Source organism: Aegilops tauschii, chromosome 7 (assembly GCF_002575655.3).
Source record: "Aegilops tauschii subsp. strangulata cultivar AL8/78 chromosome 7, Aet v6.0, whole genome shotgun sequence".
In the NCBI taxonomy this organism is placed as follows: Eukaryota; Viridiplantae; Streptophyta; class Magnoliopsida; order Poales; family Poaceae; genus Aegilops; species Aegilops tauschii.
In genome coordinates this window covers 319,745,933-319,759,368 of record NC_053041.3, presented here as the reverse complement: position 1 = coordinate 319,759,368, position 13,436 = coordinate 319,745,933, and the positions used below count along the sequence as shown (strand labels likewise).

The 13,436-nt window shown below is 44.8% G+C and overlaps 1 protein-coding gene and 1 long non-coding RNA gene across 2 annotated transcripts; both read right to left on the bottom strand.

The window, feature by feature from the left end:
• Nucleotides 1–558: 558 nt before the first annotated feature.
• LOC109768001 (hydroxyproline O-galactosyltransferase HPGT1) lies at nucleotides 559–10,022 on the bottom strand. Its single transcript, XM_020326738.4, has 12 exons — nucleotides 9,563–10,022; nucleotides 9,003–9,066; nucleotides 8,859–8,908; nucleotides 8,215–8,408; nucleotides 6,669–6,732; nucleotides 6,523–6,595; nucleotides 6,021–6,144; nucleotides 2,714–2,801; nucleotides 2,557–2,607; nucleotides 2,392–2,463; nucleotides 2,150–2,262; nucleotides 559–883 (listed from the first exon to the last, which is right to left on the bottom strand). Exons 1-12 carry the CDS (start codon nucleotides 9,682–9,684, stop codon nucleotides 861–863), a joined length of 1,038 nt encoding a protein of 345 aa, XP_020182327.1. The 5' UTR covers nucleotides 9,685–10,022; the 3' UTR covers nucleotides 559–860.
• A 946-nt stretch (nucleotides 10,023–10,968) lies between these two features.
• On the bottom strand, nucleotides 10,969–12,972 carry LOC109768004 (uncharacterized). Its single transcript, XR_002233950.4, has 4 exons — nucleotides 12,709–12,972; nucleotides 12,375–12,633; nucleotides 11,744–11,803; nucleotides 10,969–11,178 (listed from the first exon to the last, which is right to left on the bottom strand). It is a non-coding gene; the product is annotated as an uncharacterized lncRNA (long non-coding RNA).
• Between the last annotated feature and the right edge of the window lie 464 nt (nucleotides 12,973–13,436).

Genomic DNA, 13,436 nt, shown 5'->3' with positions numbered 1-13,436 from the left:
GTCTACCATCCACCAATACTGACCGTCCAATCCACAAGTAAACACAATTGCGGTACTTTCACATAAAGACCTACATCACCCACCCACTCATTTGCAGAAACTCACTTAGTCTCTCTAGACAAGTGCATCCCACCCCACCCCGCCGCCACCGCCACACCTCATGTAAACAAATAAGAAAATAAACTTTGGGTCAAATATAGCACATGTTTAGTGATATACCATAATCAAGGCGTTTTCAAGTTTGTGATCATACAACACAGGCACTTCATTGAATAAAAAAATATATAGCTTGTTTCCGTAATTCTTCCCTCCAAACATTCATCGAGGAATACGTCACAACTCTGAAATCTCCCAAATGACATTCTCTGACTTAGCCCAGCTTGACTTTGGGTCGTTGACAGGCAGGTCCGGCATTTGGTGGGCCCCATGTGCCAATGACTCGAAGTCAGGGTACATAATGAGCGTAGAGTACCCTTTGAACTTTGTTTTTCTTGGTTCAAAATGGCACACTAGGTGTAGCGAATTTCACAACCATCATCACGAAACAATATATGTGGATACGTAAGTAAACATAATTTCCTCAAGTGCTATTAATTTCTGTCACTCGAACAGTGATGTTTGTCAGCAAAGAATTGTACTGATGGAGATCTAGGGAATGACAAAAAAACTACGGCAGGTAGTGTCGGCATACGAGGAAAAGGTACAATACTTCTCCTTCGCATTGAAGATACCACATTCACTATGAACCGACACTGCTTGCTCAATGATGGCATAGAAAAAAAGAAATGGCAAGAGAAAACGAAAATCTATTCAGTGTAACACACTCTTCACAAAACCCTTCTTCAGGGAAGCACTGCCCATCAAAGAGCTGAACACATGGCTCCTGCAATGTGAAATTTTGTCGTTAGCCCATATTTGAATTATCTACTACTCCCTCCGTCTCATAATATAAAAATGTTTCTGACACTAGTATAGTGTCAGAAACGTTCTTATATTATGGGACGGAGGGAGTACTAAGTTACTGGTGAAATCACATCATTATTAGATAAATAATTCCACAAATAGGAACTATGAATAAATAACAAGCAACAACGGCCTTTGGTTTCAGATTCAAATAGGAACTATGAATTATCCACTCTAATTCCAAATTTAACAAGAGACCCCAGATTCATAATCTAAGGCCCTGTTCGGAGGACCTCCGCTCCACAACTCCACTCTCGGAGCGGGGGGAGTTACTATTGAAAATCGTGGAGCTGCCGTTTCCTGGCTCCGCAGCTCCGGGGATTTTGCGGAGCCGGCGGAATTCCGAACAGGCTCTAAGTTTCCATAACAATGGGACCCCAGTTTCCATAACAATGGGACCCCAGATTCATAATCTAAGCAGAACCAGTCCCTGAATGACAGCAGGTAAAGTGCCAATACAATAACTGCTCCCAACTACTAGCTCAGAACACAACTTACATCATTGAAAGAGTTGTCGGCAACGAGTAACATGATCTAATTGTGTGGCATGTATATGGTACTCCCTCCGTTTCTTTTTACTCCGCGTATAAAATTTGGTCAAAGTCAAACTACACGATGTTTGACCAAATTTATATGAAAAAATATGAACATCTATAATATTAAAACTATATAGTACGAAAATACATTTCATGGTACATCTGATAATATTTATTTCATATTGTGAATGATGATATTTTTTAATATAAAGTTGGCCAAACTTTACAAAGCTTGACTTTGACCAAACCTTATATGCAGACTAAAAAGAAACGGAGGGAGTATTTGTTAGCGGTGGCATGTATTCTCAGGACTAAGTTATTCCTGTTACCTATTGCAATTCTAGTGAGTACAGAAGATTTTCTTCAACATAGCTCATAATCTCTCTATCCTATATATATGAAACTTTCAGGAGATTATATGACGCATGTGTATATATTTCTAATAAGGGAAGTAAATAAATAGATCATGCCATCTAAGACATCAACAAAGTTCCTAGGTAATAAATGGCCTGAATACCAAAGATACATTCATCACAATGCAATCTTGACAAGAAAAATGAACTTCTAAGATAACGTCCACATACCAAGTTCCAAGGAAAAAAAGGAAGCAATAACAAGGCTGATAAGTACAGTGAAGGAGACGGTAAAACCTGAGGGCCATGATGAACAACATAGCTTTGCTTCATTTACATGCTTTACAGCAAGCCCAATCATCCACGATCCAACACTAACATCATCATGTGCATATGTCCGGAGAACAGACCTAGCATTGAAAAGTGACACCAAAGGTACATCACTAGATGTATACTTATAAAAACATCTCTTCTTTCTACTTCTATATCCATGCTAGAATACAAAATAAATATTAGTGCACAAAGCATAGGTTGTGTACCTGTTTATAGAAATGAACTGAGCCACGGCCCTTGATACGACAAACATTTCACCAGAAGCATGTCGAAAGTATCTATGAGTTGGTACAATGAAATGGGTGAGCCACCAACGTAGTGGTCTTGAGCATTCAATGTACCAAGATTAAATACTAGTACAGGTTGCTTACGATTTCCCGTCACCAAATTTCCACCAATCCGGTTCATACCACTTATGGGTCCTGTTTCAAGGAAGCTGTTAGCGATTGTCGATTCCCTGACAAAGAAAAGGATGCAAAAGGCAAACATGGTACACAAATCCCATTTCTTCTGGCTCAAACAACTCACGCTTCAGAAAAGACCTCCCCAGATTTCATACAGCCTATGTAGACACGAGGCTTGTCCCAGTGAGTTTCAAGCATTGCACTCAGAGTGTCTGCATAAACACAATATGTTGTTCCATGTTAGGTGCTGCTTTTCCCCGCAAAAATACTGAAAGTGCTATTTGACTATAAAACATGTCGAGCAAGTGCGAAAAATGCATTCCAGAAACCAAGATCATGCAGATAGACTTTTTTACAGATAAAAAAGTTTCGCTTCGACAAGGCCCAGGAATCACGCAATCTCTCACCCCCGCATAGCCAACCTCAAAGACAGCGATGCTAACACGGGCTTCTTCCACCGGCAGTGCTCGTTCAGACGACAGAAGAACCGCATCTTTAGCATTACTGCGGATGGCAGGGTGCTCACGGACCACACTGAGATGGCGCAGGCAGCCTTCCTCTATCACGACGCCCTGCTCGGCACCGCCGCCGACCAGGAGCACTCCCTGGACCTGTCGCAGCTCATTGAACCGACAGACCTCGCCGACCTTGACGAACCGTTCAGCGCGGAGGAGATCTGGGAGGCTGTCAAGCGCCTCCCCGCGCACAAGGCGCCGGGACCAGACGGGTTCACGGTGGAATTCCTTCACGCGTGCTGGAGCATCGTCAGGCAGGACTTTCTCGACGTGCGCCAGCAGCTCTATGACCTGCGAGGAAGGGGGTTCTGCAAGCTGAACCAAGCGCTTCTGACGCTGCTCCCGAAGAACGCCGCAGCCCATGGACTGCGCGACTACCGACCGATCAGCCTTATTCACCTTGTCGCCAAGCTCTTCGCCAAGGTGCTTTCGAGCCTCGGCGCCAAGCTGGATCGCCAGTCAGCCGCAACCAGAATGCATTCATCTCGGGACGGAGCTTACACGACAACTACGCCCTCGTCAAGCAGTCGCTCAAGCTGTTACACCATTTGGGAGCTCCACGAGTCATGCTTAAGCTCGACCTCACGCGCGCCTTCGACTCCATATCGTGGCCATTCCTCTTCAAGGTTTTGCGCCAATATGGATTTGGGAACCGCTTCCTCCAGCACGCATGTTCTAATGAACAGCGAGCCCGGACCACCCATCTGGCACCGACAAGGGCTCCGCCAGGGCGACTCTATGCCCCCGCAGCTCTTCGTGCTCACCGTCAACACGCTCGGACGGCTCCTGAGACGCGCCCACAGCTTGGGCATTCTGCAGCCGCTGCACCCCCGACGACACATCCCAGCGATCTCGCTTTACGCCGGTGACGTCATGGTCTTCTGCCACGCCACAGCTGGCGACGTCGCTGCGGTCAAGGAGATCCTCGCCTTGTTCTGCAGGGCCTCTGGCCTCCAAGTGAACTTCGCCAAGAGCTCCGCTACCATCTTGCACGGCGACTAGGCGGCCACGGAGACGATCGCGCACCTCGGATGCCCGGTGGTGACACTCCCTATCACCTACCTCGGCATCCCCCTGTCCACACGCCACCCATCAGCCGCCCAGCTGCAGCCCATGGTCGATTCGGTCGCCGCACGCCTCCCAACTTGGAAGGCCTGGCTGATGACCAAAACCGGGCGCCTGGCACTGGTTAAATCAGTCCTGTGCGTGATCCCGGTGCACCAGCTGCTCGCGTTCGCGCCCCCTAAAAAGACTATCAAGCAGCTCGAGAAGATTCAGCGCGAACTTCTGTGGGCTGGGCGCGCCGCTGCCAACGGAGGGCACTGCCACGTGAACTGGGACCGCGTCTGCCACCCCGTCGAGCTTGGGGGTCTAGGCATGCGCGACCTCGAACGAGCCGGCCTTGCACGGAGGCTGTGTTGGCTGTGGTTCACCGGAACAGATCCCGAGCGAGCGTGGCAAGGGCTTGACCTCCAGTTCTCGTCCATGGAGCGTGCGCTCTTCTGGCCATGCACGTCCATGGTCATCGGGAATGGATTGACCACCCTGCTATGGGAGGACCGGTGGATCAACGGCCAGTCCGTCTGCGAGCTCCTGCCCAACCTCTACGACTGCATCCCCAAGCGACGGCGCACGGCGAGAACCATGGCGGACGGGCTGAATGGCAACTCCTGGGCACGCGACATTCACGGCAACCTGGGCCTGCATGAGATTGGTCAGTACCTGCAGCTTTCGCAGGTAATGCAGCACACCGAGCTCTCCGCTGCCCCGGACCAGCTGATCTGGAAATGGACGGCGAGCGGCACCTACTCCGCCCAATCCAGCTACTTGGCCACATTCCATGGATCGACGACTTGCTACTCCTGGAAGCTTATCTAGAAAAGTTGGGCGCTGCCGAGAGTAAAATTCTTCCACTGGCTGGCCAACCAAGACCGGTGCTGGACTGCTGAGAGGCTGGCTCGCCATGGACTGCAACACCACCCTTGCTGTCTCCTATGCGATCAAGAGCCGGAAATGCTCCGACACCTGCTGCTGGAATGCCCCTTCGCTCGCCAGGCATGGCACGAGGTCCTGGCCTGGCTGCACATTCCAGCCCCGAATCCCACCCGCGAGCCCTCGCTCATGGACTGGTGGAAGCATGCCGAAGAGAACACGCCGCCGAGCCTTCACAAAGCCCTGAAACCCGTTGCGCTGCTCATGCCTTGGATGGTTTGGAAGCATAGGAACAGCTGCATCTTCGACAACGCATCACCATCTATGAATACGCTACTCGATAGGATCAAGGACGAGGCCTGCTCTTGGGCGGCTGCTGGGGCAGCTGGCCTCCGGCTTGTGCTACCACAAACCTAGGACATGCACTAACCATGCTGTAACCTGCGCGTCCTCGGACGTCTGTAACTGAACTTCTATCTTTTCAATGCAAAGAAACGCAAAGCTTCTGCGTTTTCTCAAAGAAAAAAGTTTCAGTTTATTCTGTAGAAATGCAATAGCTAACTGAAGTCCCTTTTCCAACTCCCAAGTTCATTACCATCATAACATATCAACAAAAAAAAATTGGAGCACTTAAATTGGCAATAACAAATTGATACTTGAAACATATCATGCAGATCAGCAGATTGATACAGCTCCTCATACAAACATAATAATCCCCTTTGTCTGTAACTACTGGTTCAATAATAATATTTTTGGTTGCTCATACACTCCAAACAAAAATTATACAAGTACATTTGTTGTAAGAATACCTTAATATTAAAGTTCATGAATTTTTAAAAGCATATTTTGGTAAATAATACAAGCCATAGTCAGATCCTCAAGATTATGTACAGTCAAAATGCATAAACTATTTTGAACTGGAAGGAGTACCATTTATCCTACAAAATTGTTCAGACGTAATAAAAGTTAACAGATGATACTTACCAACATTTATGTATATATCATCATTGACCTTAGCATAAAATTCAGCATCAAATGTCTCTGCAGCATTAGCAAAGTAACGTTTTGTCTTCTTAGGGAGCTCTTCATCAGACTCTATGTGATCATCCTGCAATGCCCAATAATAGTCAAGAACTACAAAGTGAGAAACAAAACATCCAGTGTAAAAAAATTTAAAACACGGCTCTAGCAAGTTATCTTGAAATGAAAAAGGTGGGTCAGGGTGGGGGTTCTTTTTCATAACAATTTGGACGCCATACAAAAAGTAACATACAGTAGCAAAGCTAGGTGGCTTGTAATTCGACTGGTATCTCAGGCAGCACATAGTCCATAGTAACAAGGCAAACAACTATCAATATGTTTCCTTTTCTTTTTGCCTTTTGAAATCTGAATTCAACACTACGAAAGAGGACCAAGATCAAAAGTTGATCAAATGAAATCCTAAACAGTGTCGGTATCATATGTTCGATTCATAAATCAGGCATACCAAGATCACAAAATCATTTGTACTTCTATTCTCGTCATCGATTTCCCTGTCAAAACGATCTCCTCGATTTGCACTGCATGGAGGAGCAACTATCAGATATCTAGACTTCATATTATCATTGCAGTAGGATTGTAAGTATACAGTACCTTCTTCCAACTATGAAACGTACTACAATGCCTTTCTCATCTTCTAGTTTCTTCAGCAGTGAACCTGCACACATAAGTAAATTTAAACCACAAAGACAACAGAGAGCATTTCTTACCAACAGTAAGTTTCAAAACTAAGGAAATAGATGGAACACATTTTACTGTCTTTATTAACTAAAGATCAGCATTGCCAGAGTCTCATTTTAAAAATAAGTAGAACTGCAGCATTTGCTTCTAGATTTTGTCCAATACCTACCAATGCCAAATGCATAAGTTTTGTTCATAAATGATTAGTAATTTTACACAAGACTGGCTCTGTCCAGGTCATCGAAGTATATGTGGATTGCCCAACCTTCATCAGTTCGGATTTTTGGTTCTACTGGTTGGTGCATGAAACTTGACATGGTCTCAGAGCTAAGGGATCTTGGGTTTAAGTCTCGGCTTTCACAATTAAAATAAAATAAAAAACTTTGGCCTCTTTCTGTCCGTGTTTAGGCCTTATCGAGCCACAAGTGAAGAGGGGGGGGGGGGGGTGAAGTATATGGGGATTGCCCAACCTTCTCCATCAGTTCAGATTTTTGGTTCTACTAGTTGGTTCTTGAAACTTAATAATTTATTAATTTATATTCTAGATACAACTTAAGAATTCCATATGTTGTACTTCAAATTTTACAGCAAGCGGTGTTTATAGGATCATCAAAATAGGTAATGTTTGAGCATGCATCATGCTATTATGTATGGCATTACATTGCATCAAGTTTATTTAAGTAGCAGTCATATCAACAAGCAAACAGATTGCCAACATTCTGATGATTTGACATGATACAAAAATATCTGATAACTAACCCAGGAACTGGTAAGCCCTAATTTGTCTAATACGCACTACCCATTGTTCAAAACGAGAGGATACCCCGCGTGTTGCTGCAGGAATTGGTTGATGAAAATTTGGGTTGATAACATGAGAACCAAAATTAAAAAATACATATGACTTATTATATTTGATTATGTATAGTTGTAACAGTATTTATTGAATATAAGTAGAATAAACTGAATGGGAAAAAAACATGCATGGTTAAATGTTGTGGTGGGTCATTTCCCATGCATGATTGAATGTTGTGGTGGATCTTTTCCCATGCATGATTGCATGTTGAGGTAACCCTTATCCCATTCATAGTTGTATGTTGAGGTGGCATGCTTGCATGTTGAGATAAATAAGTTAGTGGGGATAACTCTCTTAGGTATATAGGATATCGGACAGAACAGACCGATAAATCCTTCCTAGGTGTGTCACTGAGTAGCCGATTAACTGATTTATCGGCCCATTCGCCTATTAATCCTTTACTCGCCAACCGACCAAGCTGTTACCAGTAAACGATTTTCTGAACATTGCCACTATCACTATAAGCACTTTATAACTTGGCAATAACCTCCAAAGTACAAAATAGATTACCACAGTGATTATATGAAAAAAAAAAAATGGAGGTTGCACCCCCAATTATATGAATTTATGACCATGGCTTATAAGACATGCACTATGAAGTCGTACCTGTCGGAAGCCATGATTTCCTGACAGCTTCACGGTAATTTTTTCTACCAAAGCTTGTCATTATCCCAATAACAACCAGAGGCTTCTTCCTAGAATGAGTCGCATTTGTCTCAGAGGTATATTTGCCAACAAATCCTTCATGCTTTGCTGCAGCCAACTCCATCTCGAGTGATGCCAACCGCTTGCCTTGCTGCCTAAACATTAAAGCGCTTAATGAGTTACTACTATAGCTCAAAGTTCCAACTATCACAATAGAAAATCTGCAACTATGAAGAACCAGCTCCAGTTTTGTTAGAGTACGTAATAGGCCTAATGGCCCTGGGCTGGCGGTATAGCCCGTTAGTCTTAGGGTTAATTAGAGATAAGGGTCGCTTGCTTAGGGGTCAAGTAAGCCTTGCTTGGGAGTCAAGTAAACCTCTCTATATAAAGAGAGGAGATGTATCAATCTAATCAAGCAAGAATTAAGAAGGAAATCCCCTTCCCTCTTGCCCGGCCGTGGGCAAAAAGGCCCCCGGCCGGCCATAACAAGTTTAGTTGCAAAAACAGAATAATGAACAATGTAGCATGGCATTCGACTATTTGTCAGCGTGTACATTAAGAAGGCAACATCTGCATAGTAATGGGTCCTGCTAGATCACAGTTACCTGCATGAAACAACCTTCAAAGTATCGTCCACTGATATTGCCGATCGCCCCTGAATTTGACAGAACTCGTATGCTTAGGTCACACCAAAAGGCAGCTATTGTTCTAGTTAGCTGGAAGGGATAGTCGGATCTGAAGCAACATACCTGGCCGGTTCGCCTGTCGAGCTCTTTTATCAGGTAAACCCGATTCTGTGCATCCTGCCACAATCTAACATTTGCAAATGTCAACAAAGTTTCCCTCTCGAAGGTCAGCAAAAGGTCAAAAACCAAAATTTTATGGATTATATACTAGATAAAAACGAACAAAAGATATCTGCTCTTTTATCAGGTAAATGTGATTCTGTGCATCCTGAGACAATCTAACATTCGCAATGTCAACAAAGTTCCCCTCTCGAAGATCAGCAAAAGGTCAAAACCACTTATCGGTTGCTTCATAGAAACGAACAAAAGATATCTCCCTCCCTCTATCTAGAGGATAAATGATATATAAAACAAAACAGAAATAATCCCAGTTTAAGCAGTGGCACTAGAAGACCCACTTAAGCTTCCCAGACACACAAACTACACATTTCTTCCGCCAGAGCAATTCAAGGATTCAGAATTCACCATAACGGTAAACCCGCAGAGAAAAAAACCTTGCAGAGGGATCAGGCGTGAGCATTTCAAGGAGCCGCTCAATGCGTCGAGCGAGCAGGCGGACTCACCGGCCAGCGACGTAGAAGGATGCCATGGTGGCGAACATGGCGAGCATCATCGCCGACATCGGCGACCGCATCGCCCCAGTGGCCGATGGCGCTTGCCGCCGCAGGCCATCCCGGATCTGCATCAGGACCTCGGTCCCCTCCTTTCCCCCGGATCCCGCGCGGCACGCGTGGGACTGGACACTCCGCTCCGCTCCACCGTGATCTCAGCACTGCCGGCTCGCCATGCCCTCTGCCGTGGAGATCCCAGCGGTGCCCTTCCCAACCCTCCTTCTCAGTGACCAGCGCCAAAAAGGTTTCTTCGAGTTCTGGAAGCTTCTGGAAGCTGCGGGGGGAGGTGGGCAGGTGGCGGAGTCCGACTGGCTGAGTGCCGCCGGTTGGTGCGTTGCGGACCGTTTTGGTGGTTCTTTTTCGTTGTTGCAGCGATTTGGATTTCAGAGAAATCCCCTGCTATTCAAAGGCCGAGGATCAGAATAGGGATGTTTCTATTTGACTGATGATGGCAAAAGAAAGAAAGAAATCATTTTCTCCGGGCCAGCGTGTTACTCCTATGCAAGTAATAAAGAAGGGCTACTTAATTGTTCCAATTAATGCGAAATGAAAAATAGTGTTTTGGGAACAATATGCATCAAGCTGAATCCACATATGTTGGATATTTTGTTCAAATATATACTCTTCGCTTTTAAAAACATACACTTTTTGAACAATGTACATCAGGACAAAGTATGGTGTAATTGCAACTTCTCGTCACGACGAACGGGATGTTGTACATGGCCACTTCTCAGAGGTCCTGAGACGATGATCGCCTCGTTTTTTGTGCCGTCAACTGGAATGAGCTGGACCTGTTGCAGGTGGATGGTGGATCTCTGGACTTACCCTTCACTGAAGATGAAGTTTGCCGACCGATCAAGCCCTTCACAAGGAAGTTTTACAGATGCTGCTGGGGCACGATCAAGGCGACATTATGCGCGCCATGGACAAGTTCTTCCACATGAATGATGTTGGTTTTGTGGAGCTCAACATGGCAAGGCTGATTCTGCTTCCAAAGAAAGAAAACTCGGATGAATTAGGGCACTTCAAACCAATAAGCCTCGTGCACTCTGTTACAAAACTCATCTCTAAAATTCTATCGATGCGCCTTTCTGACAAGATGAACAAGTTGATCTCCTGCGTTCAGAGTGCTTTCTTTCTATCCAAGAGCATCCATGACAATTATCTTCATGTCTGAAATATCGTCTGAGTCATGCATTGCAAGAGGAAGCCACTACTGCCATTCAAAATGATATTGCTCGTGCTTTTGACGCGGTGTCTTGGGAGTACTATAACGACCCGAACCTCATAAGATTCGATGTCTCTGTGCTTACCGTGCTAGTCCCTGAATCAATTCGCTAGCACACACAGTACATATATGAATATCAAATAACAAGTGCATCATTTACTATAACGTATGATCCAAAATTTATAAAGTATTACAAACTGAGTAGCACATGGCTAGCTTTATTCAATAACAACAGTAGAAATGTAGCATAATAAACGATGAGTCTCATCAATGACCCACTGGCGAAAATGCTTAGTGAAGGCTTGCGACCCTGCTGTATCTCACTGATCATCTGAAAATCCTGCAACATGATAAGTTGCAGCCACAAGGGTCAATACGTTAAATGTATTGGCAAATCATACATAAATGATATAGCACCTACATCAACACTCAAATTGGTTTTGCATAAAGCTAACTTCACCTACCTCCGCCAACAAAGTCAAGGTTTTACAGAAACACAATTGTCACACGGCTAACTAGACCACATCCAAAAATACCCGAGATGAAAAGGATCTTCAAGAAGTCTCAAGCGCGCACAGTCGTGGCGCATTCTCTAGGGACAATAAAACGCTCAGACATCAACGCATTCACCTGATTTAATCCTTGAAACCTCAAGTGCACTTTGCCATGGCGCATTCTCTAGGGACAATAGAGCGCTCAGCCATTGACGCATTCACCACTTCCATGCATCACTCGACACATACCCACGTCTACCATCGCAAGCTACTCACACCATCACATAACACAGTCAATACCAAAACATGACAACACGTAACATAATGATCAACTAAACATATAACATATCTCAACAACTACACATCCATAGCAGAAATATAAGATGAGCAAAATCAAAAATGCAAACTTGCCTTGAATGGTGTTGAAGTACTCTAACGCTTAGTCCTGATCCGCTTCACACTCAAGACAATCTATATGTTTAACAAAGGCACCGATAAATAAAACATAATCACATAACACCACAATAAAGCCAACAACAAATAACTCAAATAAAACTTAAATAACAGGACATATCAGTAGGTATATACTATCTACATGCTACTAGGATCACAATGCAAAAAGAATCAACTAATTTGGATAAATGGTTTGAAAGATATGACCTCCGGAAGATTAAATACAAATTTGAATAAATTCAAATTTTAAACAGTGCAAAAGTGTGGAATTTTAGTTCTACTAGATTCTCCATCAATATGAGTTCATAGGAAAAAGAATCGATGAATTTCGATTTACGGATCTCAAGTTATACCTAAACGAAAATATGATATGAAGTCTGCCAAAAAAAATTGTGCCATGACTACGTTCCTGGAAACACTGCCGTGGCTGCTGTGGATGTGCCACGTTTCAAGGCGTGAGTGGCGGGTGTTTGCTGTTATGGCTAACGGACGGACGGCCGGCATATAACAGAAAAACGTTTCAACAAAAAAAATAGAGATTTAATCTGGCCGGTCCAGGTTGAATCGGACGGGCGGGAGATGTGCTCACCGAAAAGAGCAGAACACGTCGGCCGGAGTTGGGGGAAGACCGGTACGGTCGCTGCGGGTGTGGACGGTGCGGCGGCTCCGGCGGTACTAGGCGACGGAGAAGTATAGAGGCGTGTGAGCCGCGAAGCTCCGAGGACGATGGTGCTGTCGGTGTAGAGCGGGGGATGCTCCTATCGCAGCTACGCTCGGCGGTGCTAGAACTCGGGCGGTGGCTGTGATCTTCGGATCGAGGTCCTTGCGCTCGGTCCGGTACTCCTCCCCTGTGCGAGATAGAGGGTCAAGGCGATAGAGGAGATCAAGGCGAAGACAACAGAGTGGAAGGGAGGTTCAGGGACCCTCTGTAGGCGACGGAAACGATGACGGCGGAGGTCAGCAGCGGTGGAACTCCGGCGAGATCCGGGCGAGGCGAAACGGGCACGGGATCTTTTGATTTTTCCAAAAATCGGACGAGGAGCACACGGGCATATATATATATGGGTCAACTTGGAGACGGCACTATAGATTTGAGTGAATCATCCACGGATTGGATCGGGATTAGGTGTCCGTGAGGAACACGCTGGAGGTAGGGGATGAGACCGTGGGCCAGAGTGGTCAGCGGCAGAGTGAAAATAAAAAGGCTAGTGTGAAGGCTGCTCGCTGAGTGAAAATGGGCCTCCGGCCTGCTACTGCTGTTGCGTGCGTAACGCACGCGGGCGAAGAAAATAAATAAATAACTAGGCGCTGGTTTTGCTACTGCGCAGCCCAACAGCACAGTAACTTCTGGCAAAAAAACAAAATGTTATACTATACAGGGAAGGTATTGGCTAAAAGAAAATACCAGAGTACTTCTTAAAAAATATCACAATACACAGACCAATATTAGAACTACTATATAAAATAGTGAACATTTTTACAACACAAATGAAATTTTGGAAAATTATTTTATGCAAAACAAGCACATAAAGAGCATTATAATAACAACAATAAAATAATTTTGAGTTCCACAAAGTCAAAATAATTTATGTAGACTCCAGAATATATTCTTAGCATTTTTCAAATATAATTAATAGGGGAGAAGTCATAT